Source organism: Pyrus communis, chromosome 10 (assembly GCF_963583255.1).
Source record: "Pyrus communis chromosome 10, drPyrComm1.1, whole genome shotgun sequence".
Taxonomy (NCBI): Eukaryota; Viridiplantae; Streptophyta; class Magnoliopsida; order Rosales; family Rosaceae; genus Pyrus; species Pyrus communis.
The window spans coordinates 1,652,209-1,675,063 of record NC_084812.1 but is presented as its reverse complement, the minus strand read 5'-3'; the positions used below and the strand labels follow the sequence as shown (position 1 = coordinate 1,675,063).

Sequence of the window (22,855 nt, the reverse complement as noted above, 5' to 3'; positions counted from 1 at the left end):
TTGTTCACCACAATCAACCCATAAGGTACAGTGGTAGACGTATTTTTGAGATGGATTAGCATTTAGATCTCGCTAAGCGGATGATTTCTTGAATTGGAGAGCAACTTTTATAGTAAGGTGACGTGGAGAGATAATATAATGTCATGTGACAATAAACTTACACAGAGCATGATATTATTGACTCAAAATGTCACAATAACAATGTGTTCGTCCTACTAAAATAATTCTGTACCCCTATCTTGGACTTCATTATTCATCTTTTTTCTATTTCAGGTACGTAACATAGGGGTGGGTTTGAAAAAAACCAAACCGAATACCGAAACTTAAAAAAAAAACTGAACATAACCGAATTAATTATATTAATTCTATTTATTTATTTACTATTGAGTGTTGATATTTCAAGTCCAATTTTAAATTTAAACCCAAGTTTTATGTTTTTATTTGAGGGGAAACTTGATATAGGTTCGATTTTTTGAGCCAATAGTAGGAATAGTCCAATTTATTAAAATAAGTTCAATTCCTTAAATCTTATTATTTTATTATCAATAATTATCTCTTAAATGATAAGATTTATTATAAAAATCAAATTTCTTCCTAACTATCTCTTTGATTATTTATTTATTTTGTTCTTTCTTGTTCTTTATCCCATTTTAAACCCCATTTATAGATTTTAGTTTTTATTTTTATAATCAACCTATATCATAGGTTAATTATATTTATCTACCTATATGATAGATTTTTTTTTATAATCAAGTAAGATTCATGTGTCTTGTTTGTAGATATATTATGTTTTTTCTACCTTTTAGTTAAGTTTCATATCTTATTTATAGGTATGATATACATTCATATATTTGTCACATCCCGGCCCGGGGCAGATCACTTCCCGGGCCCGACTCCACCACCGTAGCACGATATTGTCCGCTTTGGGCTTACCATTCCCTCACGGTTTTGTTTTTGGGAACTCACGAGCAACTTCCCAGTGGGTCACCCATCATGGGATTGCTCTAGCCTCCTTCTCGCTTAACTTCGGAGTTCCTACGGAACCCGAAACCAGTGAGCTCCCAAAAGGCCTCGTGCTAGGTAGGGATGTGAATATATATATAAGGATCACTCCCCTAGGCGATGTGGGATGTCACAATCCACCCCCACCTTAGGGGCCCGACGTCCTCGTCGGCACACACGCGACCAAGGTTAGGCTCTGATACCAAATGTCACATCCCGGCCCGGGTGGGACCACTTCCCAGGCCCGACTCCACTACCGTAGCACGATATTGTCCGCTTTGGGCTTACCATTCCCTCACGGTTTTATTTTTGGGAACTCACGAGCAACTTCCCAGTGGGTCACCCATCATGGGATTGCTCTAGCCCCCTTCTCGCTTAACTTCGGAGTTCCTACGGAACCCGAAGCCAGTGAGCTCCCAAAAGGCCTCGTGCTAGGTAGGGATGAGAATATACATTTAAGGATCACACCTCTGGGTGATGTGGGATGTCACATATTTGTTACTTGAGTGAGGATAGAATGATTTGCAAATAGATTTATGTCAATATATTATTTTTTTTGTTATAAGATATTAATTATATTTTTTGGGGTTGAAAATTCATAATATTAGAAGATTTTAATTGATTTTTAATATTTTTAGAAAATATAAAATGAGCATTAAAAAAATAAATACATATAATTAGGTAATTGGACTGACTCCTAAAAACCATCTATGTTTTTGGACCTGCATCTAAAAGCCCCATTTATTTTAAATTCTTTTTTTTCTCCCCACTCGATCCTCATCTTTCTTCTTTTTTTTCCTCCCCTATATCTTCTTTTTTCGGTTTCGTCCTGCAACTTCTTTCTCTTTCTCTTTTTTTTTTTCATTCCTTTACTTTTGTTTGAAATGGAAAAACTAAAAGTAAAGTTGTAGAGCATAAACCAATTTTTAGATTTAAAAAAATTTAGTTTTATAGAAAAACTGAATTGAACGAAATCGAACCAAATTAAACCGAACTGAATAAAAAAAAAAAAACTGAACAGAAATTTCAATTTAGTTTTCAGTTTCGACAGAAACTCGAACCGATTGGAACCGAACACACCTCTAACATATGTCAACTTAAATGTTAAAAACGAAGAACATTTGAACAATTAACTAAAAAAAAAATAAAAAAATAAAAAAGAAACGGCACCGTCTAAGGTGTGCTTCTACATTGGCAGGCAATAGTTCCATACCACAAAAAAAAAAAAAAAAAAAAAAAAAAAATCCAAAAAGAAAAAGAAAAAGAAAAAGAAAATAAGTTTCCGAGTTTCCGCTTCTCATCAGAGAGTCCACAAAGAACAAGGGAAGAACAGTGCTAGTCAAAAATCGAGAGTTCCACATCGGATCCAGCACAAGCTCACACAGAGAGGAACAAGGAAGATAGTGAGAGAGAGAGAAAGACGAATGGAGGCCGGCACCGAAACGGCGCGTTCCGCAGGGCTGTACGGAGAGAGAGGTGCGGGAGGGAAGCTGAGGAAGCCACCGTCTCGAAAGCCGAATACGACGCCGTATTCCCGTCCACCTTCGAACCAAGCCGCGCGGGGACCGCGGCGGTGGCTGTCGGGTATTGTCGATCCGGCTTATCGGCTGATATCTGGAGGCGCCACTCGGCTCTTCCCCTCTTTCTTCTCCAAATCGAATTCCCTCAATGCCCTAACTCCGCCCATTGCCCAGCATCACGGTCAGCCCCAATTCTCTTCCTGTTAGGGTTTTGGACTTTTTGTTCCTTACTTTTTTGGGAATTTATTGGTGTTTTGGTAAATAAAGTTTATTACTTTGTAATTGGATTGACTAAAAGCATTGATTTTTTATGCTTTTTGATGCATTGATTGGATTGCTCCTTTGGTTTTGTTGAATTGATTGGATTTAGTAGTCACTTTATGTTGTTTTTGAGTACCCTTTTACTGATTACTGGTTAACATTGTGGATTAGTCTTTGGATTTTAACTCAATGAGTTATTCTGGAGCAGATGAGCAGCACATGGAGACGGAACAAAATGCTATCGCTGATCGTGAGGACAATTCCGAGTTGAATGTGAGGCCTTTTTCATTTAATACAACAGTTATACCACACGGGGTGTATTTTGTGTATACGTAGCAACTTCAGTTTCTGTTTCTCAAGTCACTTTGTGCTTTAGTTTCGGTCATTAGTATAACTGTTGTAATTTTGTCGGGCTGCGCATGCGACTGTGTTTTCATATATACGCGATTCTTTCATGCAAAATCTTGTTTATGTGGCATTAACAAGCATTCGAATTCAGATTCATTACCTTTTCATCTGTTATGTTATGTGATGATAGGTATAAGATTCAGTTTCTCTTTGTTTTTTCTTCTTGTGGTAAATATCAAGTACCATTAATTTAGATTATCTTCTGACTGATTTAGACATACCTAGTTTTTCACTATTTTGTGTGGTCTTCTTGACAGCTACGGATAGCTATGTCTTTAATTGTTTATGATTTTTTCCCAGCCATCAAAATCATTTCTTATATTCAATTCTTCGTCGGCGTTTATCTTTGCAGAATGGGATATCCATAATAACTGAAATAGCAGGCCCTAGCGAAACAGCCGATGGATTAAAAAGTGGTTCGGAATTTGAAGGGAATAAGAAGGGTGACCAGTCTGAGTCTGAGGATATTGGACTTTCTGAAATTGAGCAGCTATTGAAGGGGAAAAAGTTTTCTAGGCAAGTCATGCATGTGATGTATTTCTTCCATTTATGATTATAGCTATGCATAAAAAATCGATTTTCTAATAGTTTGCCACTAAGATGCTAATGAGTCAAAGTGGTGGAACTTAGTTTTGGTTTAAATGAGTGCTTCTTGTTAATGTTTATAAAGTAGTTTCTTATATGAAAAAGTGTGAATAAAGCGGTTGCTTTCCCACATAGATTGCATTAATGAATAATGGAGAAACCTGTTTCTGATATCAAAACAGTGTATCAGATTCCACCACTATAATTGACCGAAATTCAAGTTTCTCTTCCATTTAAAGATCAGGTTGGAATTTTATTCACTGCGGACACCCATGCATTCAGTCATGGTCTTAAAATGCGTTATCTTACCAGTCTTTTCTTGCCCTCTCTAAGCGCACTCCATCTTTCTCCAGGAATGAAGTCAATCACTTGATGGAAATTATACATTCGAGGAGGGCTGTTGAACTTCCTAATTTGGATCACAAAAAGAAAAAACAAAGCTTTAGTGCTGCTGAAAAAGCCAAGTGGCCTGTAATTACAGATGATATTCCGAAGTCATCTGAAGAAAAGCAGGAAGACTTGAATAAAGCTATTTGGGCAACCTCAGCCCCTCTACCGCAGTCAGCTGTGAGTGTCACTATCAACTTGCTCTGTTTATTGTGACATGTCATCAGGCAGAATCAATTCTGTTACGCATTTACATTTATGTGAAATTGTGAAATTGCACAATCTGTTTTCATTCTGTTTGAGCCTGCATATCCGTGAAAGGGAATTTTTTTTTTTCCTTATAGAAGTTACCAACATATTGGCAGGTAAGTATTAACTTTTTAATACACTGAATTATTTTTCTTCTTTTTTTTTTCTTTTTTTTTTTCTTTTTTTTTTCTTTTTTTTTCTTTTTAATATTTGTGGATTGTAGTTCACTTATATTCTTAGATGACTCTATTATTTCTCTTAAAATTTTCAGATGCGAGATCAAGTTGGTGCTTCACCTGTTGATATTGCAAGAGCATTTATGGGAAGCAGAACATCAGAAATTGATCCTTCGTCTAAGAATGCAGTGTCAAAAGATGAAATGGCCACACTGCATGGCGATGAGTTCTCTTCCAAACCATTTCTTCCAACACTGTCTAAACCATCGGCATGCTGGCCTGGTTCTATGGTACAGGATCAACGTGATTATTCAACTCCACAGACTGAAAGAGGCAGATTTGGCCTTCATAATCTTCCTCGAACTCCTTATTCTAGAACTATCTTTTCAAAATCCAAATCCAAGGTATGTTAAAGGTCTCGATACTTGTTTTGATTTCTGACATTTTGATTCTAGTAGACACACTTTGTGCTTCAGATGGTAATTTTTCTTTATTGTATGTCATCAGTTAACTCAATTACAAGGTGGTAATGACAAAGCCCCAAGAATTGTATTTACTCCATTGAAACAATCGTATACTCCTATATATGGGAAGGTAAATTTACATATCAGTGATCATTGCCAATGGTTACATTACAAGTATTGTTGATTACTCAGATTAGGAAATTGATTTCAAGTTAGATTTTGGCATCACAGAACGTGTTTGTTGCTGTAGTTGCCAGTGCACGTGTGCAAATAGTTTTTCGATATCCAGCATACATTTATAATCGAGTTTAATATGTAATTTTGCATGATAATTGACGTTCTTATAATCATGTTTTTGGCCTCAACCTGATTGTTTATGTCTTTGTGTTTCAATGCATTGGTGAAGCCAAGGGGTGATACATTGGATGGTGGCTTTGGATCAGCTGGACCAATTCGCAGGTTACGACATAAATCTGCTGCGCAAACTCCTGCTACAGGATCTCCTTATGTCCGTTCCTCTTCGTTTGGGCCTTCACGGGTGGAGAACTCCAGTGCTACCAAAGGCTTCTTGCCTGCCACGAAGAATTTTGAACTTGGAGGATTAAGTGGGAACTCCCAAACCCAATCATCACACAGGAAGTCTTCCAGCTTTGGTGTGCCTAGTGTTCATCCAGAGTCTAGTCATATTGCTAGGACAATCTTGGAGCACATTGATAGAAACCCGCCCACTCCTAAAGAGAAGTCAGAAGAGTTAAAGCTAGCCTTTGCATGGAAGAAAACCCCGTCTTCTGGTGTTTCTTCAGTCAACCAGAATGGACATGATAGCTTACCACTTGTAGGAGGGTTCAATTCTCGTAAGCTCATAAGTCAAGATTACCAGAAAAATGCTGACAAGGGAAATTCTCTGTTTAAGATTCCACCTGTGCAGAACACTACAAAAGCCATTGCTGTTGCAAACAATATCCCTGCTGGTGATGGGAGGGATGGAAGATCTCTGAACAAGATTACACAAGAGGTGTTTATTCCTTACCCATTGTCTCAAAAGCAATATTGCCTTATGGTGCTAGTCTGCTAGAGCTATACGAACACAACAGAAATAGATCTAACTAAACTAATTTGCAGGATTTTTCGAAGTTTGCTTCATCTGGCTCTGAGGTACTAGATCAACAAAAGAAGCCTGCATCTCAATCTTCAGGGGCTAAACGTGTGTTTCCTTCTATATCCGTTGACAAGCCCGAATCAAAATGGACATTTTCTTCTGGTATCAGCTCTGGCTTCAGTTTCCCTGTCTCTGCATCGTCTGAAGTGTTTTCTGAACTACCAACACCATCCTTTATACCAACTTTCCTGGCAAGCAGTCAGCATCAGTCCAATGAAGATGGATACGCTGTTCCTACTTACGATTTTGGATCCAAGAAGTCAGATCCCCTTGTGTTTGCATTCCCTTCTACAAGTGCGGAAATTCAGAACGATGCTTCAGATATTAAGTTCAGTTTTGGATCAGATGAGCCGAAGTTGTCTTTCGGTTCAATAGGCAAAGACGCCATCTGTTATTAACTAATAAGAAGGCACATTAGCATTTCTTTTCGAGTATAGGTTTAAGATTTTCGCAAGGGTTTTGTCTACCTAAACCCATGCCTCATTTTACCTTGGAATTGGAGTGAATTTGCAGGACAAGTAGTTTAGTAGTGAGTTTGAATTTCCCTTACTCAAATAGTCCAATTGGGAATGAATTGGTGGGTTTTGGCTAATTTTCCTTGTTTGCTTATACCCCCACATGTTTACTACTTTTAGAGCACTTCCACACCGTAGGGCAATAATTGCCCGGCCAATTAGGTTGCCTATTGTATTTGTGAATGGTAAATCCTCAAGTACATCTCTCCTCTATAGTAGCAACAGCGGTGGCAGCCTCGCTTCATTCCTCGACCTTCTTCACTTCAAACCGCAACTCACCATGGAACCCGACCTCGATTCGTTCCTCAACTCGCACCTTAATTCATCCGCCTCATCGTCCTCGCCCTCCTTCGTTATCCACCGCATCAATTCCCTTCCCAAACCACCACAACAGCTAAACGACGCCGTATCCGTCCCCATTGTTAAACCTGAGGATTAAAGCGCGGTCGGGCCGGGAGGGTTTCAAAGCCGTCTCCATGGTTGCTCGGAGGCATGAGAACATGGTTGAATGTGACTACTGTCGCGTATTATTGTTTGCCCAAGAGTTAGGTGGTATGCCCCTATTAGTATCTCCCTTATCCCGTAACATGTGATGTGAGAGATAGTAATAGAAGGATATGCAACGGGTTATCTGTTAGAATCTCTCCAACATGATAGTCGATTGGTGTTTTGAAATCCATGAGTCCTACTATAAATTAACATACATGGTACATTAACTTTTCAATGGTTTAGACTAGATTTTTCTTAAATTCTCGAGCGTGTATCTGATTGTTAATTTCAGCAATATGCTATACATTTGCTGTCCTTAATTAGAGTTTTCGAACCGCGCAGCAGTGTAAATTGTAATATATACTTTACAACACGTAGAAGGGCATTTAATTTGATGTGGTGAGAGAGCCAGCGCATGGATCAGCCTCTGCAGAAGCATAGAGAGTCGTAATGTCGTATGATGTTTTAATTTCAAAAGTCAGCGTAATTGATGAATGTCCTTCAAATGGTCCTGCGTTTCGTCGCTCATCCTGTTTCTTTTATGATATGATTGAACAATCAACATGCATACATGGTAGGTGAATTGAAGCACTCATGACTCACGACTGTGTGTACATTACCTACATATAAAGATAAGTTATATATGCTAGCATGCATCAGTTGGCTTAAGAGTGCATGTGGGTTGTTGATGCGTTCAGAAACTCACTTACATCAACGATCTACAATCACTTGCGTATGTGTGATGAATTGTGTTGTGGCTCGTGAACGACTGTGGTCCGGTGATGCGGGAAACCCACTCTGCATGAACGATCCACATTCACTCTCGTATGTGTGGACGAGTGATGCTAGGGTTTCCGACAAACGTACTTGTCACAATTTGTCACCACACACATTGGACAAATGGGAGATGGAGAATTTATTGTAATGAACAAATGCATTCCAGACACAGAACATGATGCCGTAGGAATCACATGTTGCCTCGGTTTTTTGTATTGAAGAAACTTTAGTCGTCTTTAGCCTTCTCTCCTCTCTCTATCATTTTCAGCTTACCAGCCAGTCACTCACCCTGTGGGGCCCACCTTCGTGATCATCATGAACCTCATGATATGGTATGGGGCCCCGCGGCACGTAAATTAGGGTTGGAAACCCCTCCCTTCGGAGGACACCAACATTCCAAACGAGGGAGAGAGAGAGAGAGAGAGCGGAAGGGAAGGGGGGGGGGGGGGGGGGAAGTCAGAGGTGAAATGACAATGAAATGAGATGAATGCTTAACAGGCATGAAATTGACGTTTCAGATTCTAAATGTCAGAAATGTGGGAGGGCGCCAGAGCTGAGCGGCAGCCTGTCAGCCGTATTACTCTGCCCACCCCACCACCACCAGCTCCGCCATATTGTACTATATATATATATATATATATATATATATATATATATATTTCCCGTTCCCTTCTTTTACCAAAAAAAAAAAAAGGAAAAATGAAAACTTGCCAGCTTGTGGAAATCTACCGTAACCCACTTCAAGATCCGCAGGACATCCAATGGTCCCCTCCTCAATATCTACCACCCCAACCCTAGATATTTCACTCCCTTCTTCTAAATTTTCTAAATTAGACTCGTCAGTATCACTACACAATCTAGTAATACCATTATTCTTCACTTATAATACGAGGTATCTCAAGTTCGACTTTCATGATTGACGAGTTCGATACTTAATTATAGTTAGTCCGAACTCTAACCCCTTAATGTTGCTTGTATGAAAAGCTAGCTTATCAAACGAGTCATTCTTCATCCGTGCAAATAATGGTTGCAAATATAACTCATCAAAAATATAAAAAGAAAAGTTTTTTCACATGTGTCAAACTGTATAATTACCACGAACATAAAAATTCCTACTTTCAAAGATAAAACTCAGTATTATTGACTAAATAAGATCAAAGTTGGAAGCAACTCCTTGAAGAAATTAATAAGAATTTTTTTTAAAGTGCTTCCTGATCTTTAGTGCTTTTGTAACGGATTCCCCTGGAGGTATCAAAGAAAAATGGGAATGGTTCAGAACCAAAATGGTGGTCCATGAATTCCTTTTCACAGAGGGTCATGATATTTATGAGTTGCAGTCCATGCTTGGACAGACAATGGCTTTTCTTAGATATTTGCCTTCTTTTAATTTTGAAAGAAGAAAAAAATGAAGGGAAATAATACCTTTTAATTTCTCTTTCCCCATCATCACATTACATGCAATAATTCAGCAGGAAATTTGGACAAATTATATAAAGTCCTGGTAGCTTTAGCTTGTTGATATGCTTGCTGCACGGTTGGGATTAATAACTTTCAGGTGTGTGCGTGTGTATATGTACGTGTGGTATATATGTACGTGTGTATATATATGTGTGCGTGTGTGTGTGTATATATTAGCAGACTTACCCTTTTCCCTTCCATGGAATTTTACTCTCAAACCATGTTTCTTCAACCAAGGGTACAATAGGGACACGTGTGCGTTTGTATAGATATAAAGTGGTTTTTGCAGGAAATGGATTCTGATCTTTTTTTGGGAATCTTAAGGATCCAGTAATCGTGATCGTTCATTGTATATTGTAGGATCAAAAATTATTTCAAAATTTAAAATTAAATATAAATAGTACGTAACAAAAACTGATCGCACGATGTATGATAAACGATTACGATCACGAAATCTCTTAGATTCATAGAAAAATGATCCGGCGAGTCCCCAGAAAAAGCATTGGCCTTTTCCGTTTTTGCAGATGATGACTAACTATTAGGTCTAGCTTGCAGTGAAACATAATCATTACTTTTAGGGCTAACTACAATTAATCATATACCCTTTATACTTCAATTTTCTCACATATTTCTTCTTAAAGTTTTGAAAGTGTAGCAATATATATCTTGTCTAATAAATTATTTGAATTTTTGTTAAATTCACAACATGGTGCGCAAGAATTCCGTAATTAGGTAAATTGATACAATTTTAAAACTTTAGAGGACAACTCCCATTTTGAAAATCACCTCACCTTTGGAAGTGTAAATTGTAGTAAGCCCTTAAGTTCACTTCAAAAGAAAGAAGTAGTTTACATGGATGAGTTTAGTTTTGAATAAATAATTGATGAGGTTTACACATTTTCGTTTGTAAGCCAAGCTACAAAAAAAAAAAAAAAAGAGAGTAAAACCCTCTTTGTATTGTAAGTTTGAGATATATACCATTATACCTAGGAGGAGGATTGGAGAATGTGTTTATAAATCTTGGACATGGGATTCTTAAACTTGTTAAAACTATTATTTCTTTTTTTTTTTTCTTTCCTGAAGTGAGCGTGACCAATTGCACATTTTATTTGTGAATAATGTTAGTAGATCAAATTTTTAAACCAAATTTATAAATCATGTGAGTGTTACCAATAGGAAATAAGCACGTTAATCAATATTTAAGTAATAATCCATTCATCAACAACAATGTCATATTATTTACCAAATTGATCTAAATAATTAATCTTCCAAGAATTACCCTTTAGTTGTAGGTCAATGCTTTTTTTTTTTTAAGAGAAAGAAGCCATAGTAGAACGTGAAAAGCTTTAAAATTTAACCCTGAACTTAACCAAGAAACATATATAGGCTAAGCCTACCCAACAAATTAACATATATGCGTAGTTCTCCTATATATGCCATGCACGGGCTACAATTAAGCGTGTTAATATGATGATAACGTTTTAATAAAAGTATGATGTTTAATAAAATCCATTTCCATTAATGGAATGATGTACTTCGTAAACATACATTATAACGTGGTCACAATTCTGCATAAATATACTAACTCTGCATAAATATACCAGCTCTGCATGTTCCAAACTGTACACCAAGTAATATATTGATAGGGAAATGATTTTCACACACTCCTTTTTAGTTTTGGTCATTGAATTGAATAAATTAAATAAAATTAATGGTCAAGATTAAATATGAATGTGTAAGAGGCTAAAAATGGTGTGTATTTTTCATTTCCCTATTGATATAGAAGAGAATATATTACGTCGACTTCGTCATTATAAGGAAGCGATCCAAGTTAACAAAAGGGAAATTTATTTAATATAATGTCATTGTGTCATTAGGAAGTCAAAGATTGATGAAGATGACAAATTAAATTAAGCAAAGTAGCGTATTACTTAATTTTAAGTCACGTAGAAACCCTAATAAGGGGGACTTGACAAGTACAAAGAAGAAGGATATTGAAATGTCCTTAAGAAACAACCCAGTAGATCAGTCAAGGCAATTCCTGTATACGAAGAACAATTTTGATATGACCGAGTGTCTTTGCCTGAAATTATCGTGGCCATCAGTTATTCAGTAGTGCAGGCCTTGACATAAGATGTTTCTCAGGGTCCTGCAACATATATATTTTTTATTTTAATAAAAAAATTAATTAGGCCAAGGAAATAGTTTAGAAACACATAAATTAGTGAAATTAATTACTTACCTTGTCCAGCTTAGCCTGATTGTTGGCCTCCAACATCAGCCCAAAATGAATATGAGGGAAGTGCGCCCACTAATTAAAAAGAAAGAAAGAACAAGTTCATCAATATTGCTTACATAATCTAAAAAATAACTAGTAGAGTAGGATTCTCTCTACTATAAATCTCTTCTCCTTCCCTTCTCTCTCACTTTTCTCTTTGTATTTCTCTCTATAAAGAAATCAACACAAAATGTTGATGTGACTTAATTGTAACCGTTTAAATAGGTGAGGACTGAAGAGAAGAAAATTTGAAGGGGATATAATCCTACTTAGTTTGCAAATGCATGTCCACTTACATTTTTGGCAGCAGTGCTGAAAGCCTCTCTATGGCTAATATCTGGATTATTAGCCTTGATCCTCTGAATCTCCTCCCTATCAATGTAATAAATCAATACTCATCTTTTTAATTAATTATAAGCAAAGCAAATTAAAAGAAAAGAAAATTTAAAAAATATAAATTATAATGGTTTAGTTACTTTATGAACTGGTTATATGCAGAAGGTACACGTTGCCTCTTCTCGGGAGCTGAAAAGGAAAATAACAACTCAGACCATTTTTATCAGTACGTATTACAGCAACAGCCAACACTAGACTACACAGAGGCACGCAAACACATAAACACATTAGCAATAAAAGAGAGGCATATATATTATATGCATAATTATCTTTTGTTTTACAAATTATGGGATGATTAATTGATGACTCACGTCGATTCACACCCCTTTCCTCAGTGACATGATCTGAAGTTGGGTCTCTGGTTGCATTCTTCTTGTTGCATTTGGAAGAGGATCCCGAATCAATCCGGTAATTCTGAGAGTTATAGTTGTAGTTTTGTGCCTAAAAGTAAATAAATGCATAACACAAAAACAAGGAGATCAATCTTTTTTATAAGAACGGTATTCATTAGTTAAACTGCAACAGTTGAAAACATCAAATATATATGTCTTCTAAATACCAACCATGAAATTAAATAAACCTAAGAAACCAGTTTTTTATTTATACATAGCTTGTCTAGTTTTTTTTTTTTTTTTTTTTTTTCGATTAATATAAGGCTAGTTAGCTACCCTACCAGGTGGCCGGGCTCGGTTTTTTATTAAGGGGGCGAGGGGAGCACGAAAAGAAGAGCAGCATTGATAGGACTGAATCAGTTAACACTGTCATATAAAAAAGCATATAAAACCCAGATTGACAGTTGGTTTGAAAAGAAATAAATAACTCTGTAAGGTTTGTGTTTGCACAGTAGAGGACAAAGTTGATGGAAAATAAAACTATTGAACCTAAGAACCCTATCATTCAATCGTGTCAATCAAATCAAGCAAAAGAAAAGAGACTATAAAATGCTGATTAAGGGTTGGATGGGAGAGGTATTTTTGGTGTGTAAAAATTGTAAATCGGTGTTACCATTTTACGAAACTAATAAGCTGCCTTCCATTAAATATTATAAAAATATATATAATTATATTGTTTACGCATATTAGATTAAATATGGTGTGATCGGTTAGACAAACAAAAAAAATTCTCGTCAGGAGGGTTCAGGCCCTGACCTCCATCTATTAATAAAGCAAAAATTTAGGTATTGGGTTGTGGGTTATGGCGGCTGCTGTCTGAGCAACCTATTAGGTTTTCTGCACTACTGCAAAATGCTTTGAAATACTCGATCTATGTTAGATCCTCGAGTCTTCGGTTTCCTAAAAAAAGAAGTAACACCAAGAAGAAGCTAGACCTAGATTTCAGAGGCGGTTCTTGTATTAAGTCTTTTAATTGAATGATTAATGATTTTCTTGGAATTACTAAATAATAAATAAATCAATAAATAAATAGGCGAAAAGCACACCTGAACATCTTGCCAGGACAGTGACTGAAAGGCAGCGGCCATGTTCACGGACCATAAATTGGTGCAGTGCCCGCATCGGACGGTCACAATGTCAAATAGGCTGCTGCATGGAACACTCACCTGCAGACACAATCATCACCACTACATGAGCCCGTTTATAATGCATGTATCATCTTAGTTATATGTTTCTCAGCTCGTTAACTACACCCAAAAATTATCATACACCGATTTAAAAGCTGCACATCAGGACTGCATGAGTAACACGAGTCAAAGTAAGTGCAAAAATGCATTTCTCAGAAATTAATAGAAGAAGAAAATAAGAATTGGGTACTGCTTGATTAAAAATATATGAATTATTTATTTGGGGTAATTGTATGAAAAGGTGTAAATTTGATTACAAATTATATATAAGCACTAAACCCTAATTCTTCCCCTTAAAAACACATAATAAAGGAGATTAGGCGAGATTCGAAAACCCAAAGATGGAGAAGAAAAAAGTGTGTTCCTTTCCAGCTGATTGCTATGAGGGGAGTTTTCTTAGGAAAGAACACAATAGATAGTGCCAGAAGAAAGCTTCATTTTCTGTTTTCACCATCAGGTTATCAGAAATAAAAGAAGGTAATGAGTTTGGACAAGACGATGCAGTGTTTTTAGAAACGAAAAAGGTCACAAAGTGAGGAAATCAAAGGGAGGTCTTGTCTTCGTCAGTGGATTATCCTCAAACCCTCATGTTTCTTACGTTAAAAAGAAGTACCACTAACTTATAACTACAAAACACAAATTAAACAATCAACTCTCTCTCTCTCTCTCTCTCTCTCTCTCTAGAGTCTAGATTTCTCCCCCTCTCTCAGGTATGACTTTTCTTTGACTGCAAAAGAAGGAAAAGTAAAGTCCAACGATGGAGACCTGACTATATACCCTAGCTCGCCGATTAAAAAAGAAACCCTGTTTGTAAAACTATTAAATTGCGTACTATTCGATTTCACCACTGAAATAAATTATAACACCAAACCCTGATCACAAATCAACCAAAGCCTGCTTTTCAATTTCTCAGGATCGGCTTTGTTTTTTCTTCTTGTATATATGCTAGAAGGATATTTGGAAGAAATAAGATAGGCAGTGGGTCTTGAGAAGATCACTGAAAAGCAGATCTCCCATTAAAGAAATAAGAAAGAGGAAAACATCAGAGATATGTATGAATAGATAGATAGATAGAGATCGATACCGCGAGAACAATACTGCAAAAGTTGCAAGGGATGTAACAGAGTTGCTCAGTCGCAACATCGACGCAGCTCGTCATGTCGCTTAGTTATGATCACCTGGATGCAGTTATCACCGAATTAAGAAACTCCTCCTTTCCTTGAACAAACCAAGCTCAGCAGCTTTTACAAATTGCACTTTCTTCTTTCTCAACCACTCCTTGTTTTGTAGATAGGTTATATACTTTCACTCGATACCTCAATCGCTAACATATATAGAGCTAGAAATTTAGAGAGAGAGAAAGAGGGGTAGGAGGGTAAGGTAAGTGGTAAGGGGTGAGGGGTAAGGAAGTATAATGATTAAAAAAAAGTGGGTTACGAAGTGGCGAGGGCAGGCAAGGAATGCTGGGACCGGGATTGGAAAGCAAAAGTGGGTTTTATGGAAAACCGGGTTTTGATTTATTGGACAACATATGCGATTCAGGTACCACTGTAGGATATCTAGCTAACTATCTATTTGAGTTGAGACTAGACAGAGTTATATGAGAGGGAGTACTTTTGGCTGGATATTACCTAATCTGTTTATGATGCATGTTAACTATTTATGATCCAAAATAGAGTGTGAGTGTGACCACTCCTTCTTCCTTATTAAAAAAACTTACATGAAATGGATTCAACATTTACCATAACGTCTTTATTATAATTATTGGAACAAAACTACATATGATAATGAACACGTTATATATAAATTGCTCTCCCTCCTCTTCCTCTTACTAAGTTTAAAGTTCTAAGTGAATTCCAACTACAATCATCGTAATTCAACTTAGTTAGTTTTAGAGTGATTCCTGCACTAATATTAGCTGATCATTATTTTTTGGACTAATTATATTGGGTAAATTACACTTTGCCCCCTTAGGTTTTGATGCAATTGCAACCTCATACATCATCTTTAAAACATTTCAATTTCATACAAAAATTTGAATTTTATTGCAATTTCATCTATTTGTTAGTCAAACTGTTAGTTTGACTGTTAAATAATGATGTGGCATTTGTAAAACCCACATTTTTGCTGACGTGGATTTCACTAACATGCCACATAGGAAAGAAAATAAGGTAAATTACACAAAACTACCTCAACTATTGGGCCAGTCATAGTTTCATACCCCATCTTTAAAAAATGTCAATGTCATACCTCATCTATGAATTTATTACAATTTCATACATTCTATCAGTTGTCTGTCAATTACTCTGTTAAATGCTGACGTGGCTTGAAGCAATACCCACTTTCTATTAAAAAATTGATTAAATATTTAAAAAAGTTAATTAAATATTAACTAAATATTAAAAAATTAAAATTAAAAAAAAAAAAACAAAACCCACACCCAATCTTCCTTATCGACCCGTCCCCCCTCCAAACCTTCCTTCACTACCCCACCGCTGCCTCTCTTCCTCCATCTTCACCACCCGACTGCTACTTAATCTCTTATCCTGAGCCACTGATGCGCCGACCTGGAGCGAACCAGGAAGATCTTTGACGGCGTGTGAAGCCTCCTCCCGGATCACTGTCGCCTCCTTCTTCAACCCAGACCTGAACTCCTCAAGATCGTGGCGGTAGTTCTGGATGACAGACTCGGACTTCGTCACAAATCAGACCTCTGAAGCTCCACTCCCCAATGCTGTAATTCGGACGCGGACTGCGGTTCGGTTCCCAGTTCGGGTTCAGGTCGACACCATCGTTTTGGGCGTCCAAGTGCAGGTTGTCGAAGGGAAATGGGTCATAGGAGAATACCGACTTGAAGAAATCCATGGGTGCAGACCGACTTGAAGATTTAGGTGTAGGATCGGAGGAGAGAGGGTTGGGTGAGATACGGTGGAGAGAAGTAAGAGAGTGATGGGAAGTTTCATGAGGGGGGAGGGGATCTGGGTGTGGGTTTGTTTTTTTTTTTTTTGGGTTTTATTTTATTTTAATTTTTTAATATTTAATTCATTTTTTTAAATATTAAATCAAATTTTTAATAGAAAATGGGTCCCGCCTCAAGGCACGTCAGCATTTAACGGAAGAATTGACAAACAACTGACGAAGGGTATGAAATTGAAATAAATTCGTGGATGAGATATGACATTGACATTTTTTAAAGATGGGGTATGAAACTGTGAGTGGCCTAATAGTTGAGGTAGTTTTGTGTAATTTACCCAAGAAAATAATTTAAAATAAAAAAATAATTTTTATGTTAATATTTTTAAACATTTATAATGGGCCCCGTCACTACTTCTATTCACCTTCAACCTCCTCCTTCCCCTCACCTGCAACCCAACCCCCGAACCCCCCAAACCACCCCACCCCACCCCCAAAACAACCAGCAGCTAGAATATCAAACAACCCAACCACACTTCCCCCCCCCCCCCCCCCCCCCCCCAACAAAAAAAAAAACCCATATTTGTTTTCAACACAAAATCAACCAAAAATAATATATATATATATATATATGATATGAGATAGATTACTCAGAAGAAAAAAAAGGGCAAGATGGAACTTATTGCCCCTCCTCTACACATCATTGCCGCCCTTCCACCTAATCACGGTGACCTCATTCATCTCTTTCTCTTCCTCCTTCTTTCACTCTAACCTCGAATTGGCCTCAATCGAAACCACGAGATGCAGCCAACAACGAAATCGAAGGTGCAGAGAAATCTGGGTTTTGGGGATTTTGACTATGGGTTCAGTGCTGATGAAAATCGCGAGTTCGAGCTCACCTTCGATGACTTTTGGACGACTCTACATTCTGTCAGAGGCTAGATACCATTGCGGATTCATCAAATTTGAGGTCGAGCGTCTGCTGGGACTCCTGGTCCTTAAGTTGGCATGACCTCTTTTTCATCCTCGTCAACGTTTTCATCATTCGGTTGGGAGATGAAGACAATGACGGACCAAGTGGCGATGGAAGAACATGAAGGGAAAGGAAGTTCTGGGTGTTTTGGAAGTTTTATTATTTTTCCAATTTTTTTAGATGAATTTCTAATTAGAATAAAGAATTAACTTTTTTATCCACATGTCAGATCTGCTACAACCACGTAGGCAGTTAACAGAATGACTAATGGAAAAAGAGATGGTTGTATGACGTTGAAATGAAATAATAAAAAATGTATGAAATTAAAATGTTTTAAAGATGATGTATGAGGTTACAATTGAACCAAAATTTAAGGGGGCAAAGTGTAATTTACCCAATTATATTTTACACCTTTGTGGTTTAAGGTGATTTACAAAATTGTTCATATATATGGTTTCAATTTTCTCAATATTGATAAGTGAAGAAATGGAAAACGTACAAGTGTCATAATTGTATTGGCTAGTGTCCATGTCATCATAGAGCAGTTAGATTGGTTGGAGCTTTGTTAGGAATTTATTAGGTTGTTAAAGAAGTTTGTTAGTTTGTTAGAATCAAGGTGTATGGCTACTGCATATAAAGTAATCTCTCTTACTCATCAATTGAAGCTTAATACTCTTTTCTCATTCTCCTTCACTCTCTTTGCTTTTGTTTCTTTTTCTGTGTTCAATTCTTAAGCTCAGTATTGGTTAAAATTGGTACTGTTAATATGGTATCAAAATAGGATGTCTCACGTGTGAAGCCTAATGGCCACATGTGCTCCACGTCACCCGAGTTGTGTTGTTCACGCGTTAGACTTGAAAATTCGCCACACGTGAGAGGGCGTGTTGAGAATGGATCCCACATTGATGAGAGAATGGGCCTTGCATGTGCTTATAAGTAGTTGGGCTACTCTCCATATTACCAATTGGTTTTAAGATGAAACCTTAACTTCTTCATGGTATCAGTTCCAATTTCAAGATATAAGCTGAAAAAGAACCTTGATATAAGTCGAAGAAGAACCCTGATGGATCAATTTCAAGATTTAAGGCTCGTTTAGTGGCTCAAGGGTACACTCAAGACTTCGCCTAGACTATTTTGAGACATTTAGTCCAGTTGTAATGCATACAATAATCAAGTTAATCATTTCACTTGTAGCTCATCACAAGTGGGAATTGAGAGAACTTGATATCAAAAATGCATTCTTGTATGAAGAAATGGAAGAAGAGGTATACATGAAGCAACCTCAAGGTTTTGTGGACTCTACAAATCTATATCATGTTTGTAAACTAGTGAAGTCACTGTATGGTTTAAAACAGGCACTAAGAGCCTGGAATGCAGAGTTCACAGGGTCTATAATGGGATTCCAAATGTCACATTTTGATACTAGTTTATTTGTCAAGCATGATGGAGAGGATGCTATATTGCTCTAATGTTATATGTAGATGATATTATATTGACAGGGTCTAATTTTGTCAAAGTTCAAGTTATTCTTCAAGAACTCAGTGGAGTGTTTGAGTTAAAAGATATGGGAAAGTTGTCATATTTTCTTGGATTGCAGATACAATATAAAGACAATGGTGATATCTTCATTAATCAGTCTAAGTATGCAAAGGACTTGATACACAAAGCTGGGATGGATACTTGGAAACCAACTACAACTTCATGTAAGCCATATTCTCAACTATTAGCATCTGAGGGTACATTATTACCTGATCCTACTGAGTGCAAAAGTTAGTTGGTGCACTTCAATATCTAACCTTTACTAGACTTGATCTATCATATGCTATAAATGTAGCACACCAGTATATGACCGATCCAACAAATATAATTTTACTCTTGTAAAAAGAATATTGAGATATGTACAAGGTACCATACAATGTGGTTTAACATACTCAGCTTCACCAGATTCATCAATTACTGCCTTTTCAGATTCTGATTGGGCAGCTGATACCAACATAAGGAGGTCAGTCACAAGATTTGTGGTTTATGTGAGACACAATCCAATATCATGACAATAAAAAAAAGCAAGCATCAGTGTCCAGAAGTTCTACAAAGGCAGAGTACAAGGCTTTAGCACACTGTGCTTCAGACATGTTATGGATAAGGCTTTTGTTTAAAGATCAACATCAATTTATTGATGAACCACCATTGTTACATTGTGATAACCTTTCTACTTTGGCCTTGTGTTCCAATCCAGTGTTTTACACTAGAATCAAACATTTAGACAGATTTTCATCAGAGAGAGTGTAAATAAAAGACTTAGTGGTACAATACATTCCAACAGAAGAACAAATAGTAGACATTCTCACCAAAGAACTGCATGGACTAACATTTGTTAAACACTGCTGCAATCTTAGGCTTGGATACCCCAGCTGAGATTTAGGGGGGATGATAAGTGAAGAAATGAAAAATGTACAAGTTCCACAATTGTATTGGTCGGTTAGATTGGTTGAAGCTCTGTTAAGAATCTGTTAGGTTGTTAAAGAAGTCTGTTAGTTTGTTAGAATCAAGGTGTAACGGCTACTGCATATAAAGCAGTGGATGTATGCTCTCTTACTCATCAATTAAAGCTTAATAGTCTCCTTCTCTCTGTTGCTTTCGTTTCTTTCTTTGTGTTCAATTTTTAAGCTCAGTATTGATTAAGATTGGTACTGTTAATAAATATTACTCAGTATATGAGGTTTTGAATATCGATTTATGCCTTCAGATTCACTAGCATCTATCAACTTTATGTGATTCATTCCTTGCTAACTTGACCTCAATCCCTTGAAACTTAGAAATCCCTCACCTAAACATTCCTAAATGCAATTCTGTACACAACCCGTTTGAGCTACAATTCCTTACATCCCTGATGTCAAATTGATTTTGTTGGGCTTCTAATTATAGGCCATACTTAATTAATTAGTTTTACTGGTTTTTGTTCTTGGCTCCCTCATTACCCAAAACATAAAATCATACCAGAAGAATTTATGGAACTTCATCCAATTGATCCTTGTTAACTTTAAAAATGAAAACAAACAATAGCAATAATTAGACATTCTGGCAATTATTATTTGAATATCTCTCGATTTATGCCTTCAGAATGGAATCAATGGATCACATGTCTTTGCAATGGTCATGGAGGGCAATTCTAATTCCCTCTGTCTAACATTTTTTAGTCCATATATTCCTTAATAATTTGGTATCAACCCATTGGGACTTGAAAATCCCTTACCCAAAAATAGCGTTAAGAACCTTGTAAGAGTTTTTACAGAGTTAGGTCATTTTATTTATTGTCAATTGATTTTATGGTGGAATCTTAAATTCTCTCAGTGTATCAGAGCAGGTTTATCCCATATGTGAAACCAACGACCATAAGTGCTCGATGTCATTCACTATGGGATGCACATGTGTTAGGCTTGAAATTTCTCCACATATAAAAAGACACGAGAAGACGTACAGAATTGTCTTACATCCAAAAAAAAAAAAAAAACATTGCAATGAATCATAAGGTGGTAAGTTACTTCCCTTTATGATCAATTGTTTTATTTTTATTTTTTTAATTTTTTTATTTTATAACAAATGATATTATTTATACTAAGTGGGGGGGGGGGGGGGGGGGAGGGGGTGGACTTAGCTTCACAATAGGCTAGCAATAATGTGGTTCAAATTCGCATTTGGCGAGAATCGAACCTAAAACCTCTCACTTACAAGTGAAAAGGAATACCACTAAACCGTAGTACTAAGTGGCTGATCAATTGATTTTTAAAATAAAACGTCAGGCTTTCTTCTGTTAGGAACATTTACCCCTGCAATTCTCTTAATATTACACCCAGAAAATCAAGCCATTCAATCGAAGAACTAGAAATAATAGTCCCCAAAATCCTCCTGATAGGATCTGTTGATCACCACATCCCAATTTTACCCTAAAATTATAACTACAGAATTATTGAACTTACATTCATCAAAGTCTCGTCCTCTTTCTATTGAATTATTGAACTTGAATTTTTCTGGCCAAAAAAAATTGTACATTTCATTTCTCACATGCATCTTTAATAATCTAGGAGTCTCATTGGCAAGTGGACTCGATGGGATTGCCCCATTCTTTGGGGCGTCAGATTGACTTTGACAATGACATGCTATTTGAAACTACATTTAGAATTGAGAGATAGACAATGATAATGATGAGTTTATATACACTTGCATATACGAAAAAATATAATCAGATAAATAATTTTGTTACACCATCTGTTCTAAAAATCCATATGCATAAAAGAAAAACAAGAAGAATAAAATATTGTGCCTAGTGGAGCCCCATATCCATGGACGATGGATTATCAGTGGGAATAATGCGAAGTGGGGAGAAGTGGAACAACAAAAGTAATTCTTGCTCATAATTCTCCCATCTGCTCTTTTGCTCTGCTAAATTGCTGAGGGATAGATGGGATTCAGAAATAAAGGAGGGGTACCATCCTTATCTACATCTCATAGGCTTAAAGGGGCTTAGCAACAAACTACATATGTAACTTAGAGTTTAGGGTTTAACGTATGTTTGAATGAAACAAATATGATAGCAATCTAAAACCCTAACAATTAGGAAGGTAATTATAGAATTGTTGTCATTTTGCTATCATGTTTGTTTCATGGTCAAATCTTTACTGTAAGTCAATAGGCGTATTAAAATTGTTGTCATTTTCGTCTTGAAAAATTTGTGGTATTTTTATTTCCTTTAGTCTATGGTATAAGATTCAAAGTTTTGCACTCAATTTCTCTTCTTTCACAAGATTTGCTTGAAACACCATACCGACCAACCTAAGAAAAATAAAACAAACGAAAATGGACACATGAAATCAAGAAGGAACTTAAACTATACGAAATGACAAGAGGTGTATTTATAAGCATCTAATCTAGAAACAAAATGGATAGACTTAAACCCTAATAACAAGTAAGAAAGTAATCATAAACCTTATTCTACTAAAAAAATCTAATAGATAATCAAGTATTAAAAAAAATATCTTAACTTCAAAAATTAATTAAAGAGGTATTTGTCGGTTTGCCTTCCGAACTTGTATAGAGTTGCCAGTTTCCTCCCTAAACTTTAATTTTAGCCGATTACCCCCTGAACTTTTACAATTGGCTAATTTCCCGTTGACCCTTAACTTTAGCCCGTTACCCCACTAAAATTTTATAAATAGCCAATTCGCCCCCTAGCGTTTAGATTTTAAAATTTTTCATCCAAGTTTTCATT

General features: G+C 36.5%; 2 protein-coding genes across 2 annotated transcripts; one reads left to right on the top strand and one right to left on the bottom strand.

Annotated features, from left to right (window-relative positions):
- Positions 1-2,279: 2,279 nt before the first annotated feature.
- Positions 2,280-6,937, top strand: LOC137747486 (nuclear pore complex protein NUP1-like). Its single transcript, XM_068487601.1, has 8 exons — positions 2,280-2,703; positions 2,992-3,056; positions 3,544-3,707; positions 4,130-4,343; positions 4,684-4,992; positions 5,096-5,182; positions 5,459-6,067; positions 6,175-6,937. Exons 1-8 carry the CDS (start codon positions 2,427-2,429, stop codon positions 6,607-6,609), a joined length of 2,160 nt encoding a protein of 719 aa, XP_068343702.1. The 5' UTR covers positions 2,280-2,426; the 3' UTR covers positions 6,610-6,937.
- A 4,336-nt stretch (positions 6,938-11,273) lies between these two features.
- On the bottom strand, positions 11,274-15,161 carry LOC137748543 (axial regulator YABBY 5-like). The gene is made up of 7 exons (XM_068488711.1): positions 14,788-15,161; positions 13,563-13,682; positions 12,436-12,565; positions 12,205-12,253; positions 12,025-12,100; positions 11,693-11,761; positions 11,274-11,599 (listed from the first exon to the last, which is right to left on the bottom strand). The coding sequence occupies exons 1-7, from the start codon at positions 14,860-14,862 to the stop codon at positions 11,552-11,554; spliced, it is 567 nt and encodes a 188-aa protein (XP_068344812.1). The 5' UTR covers positions 14,863-15,161; the 3' UTR covers positions 11,274-11,551.
- Positions 15,162-22,855: the final 7,694 nt, after the last annotated feature.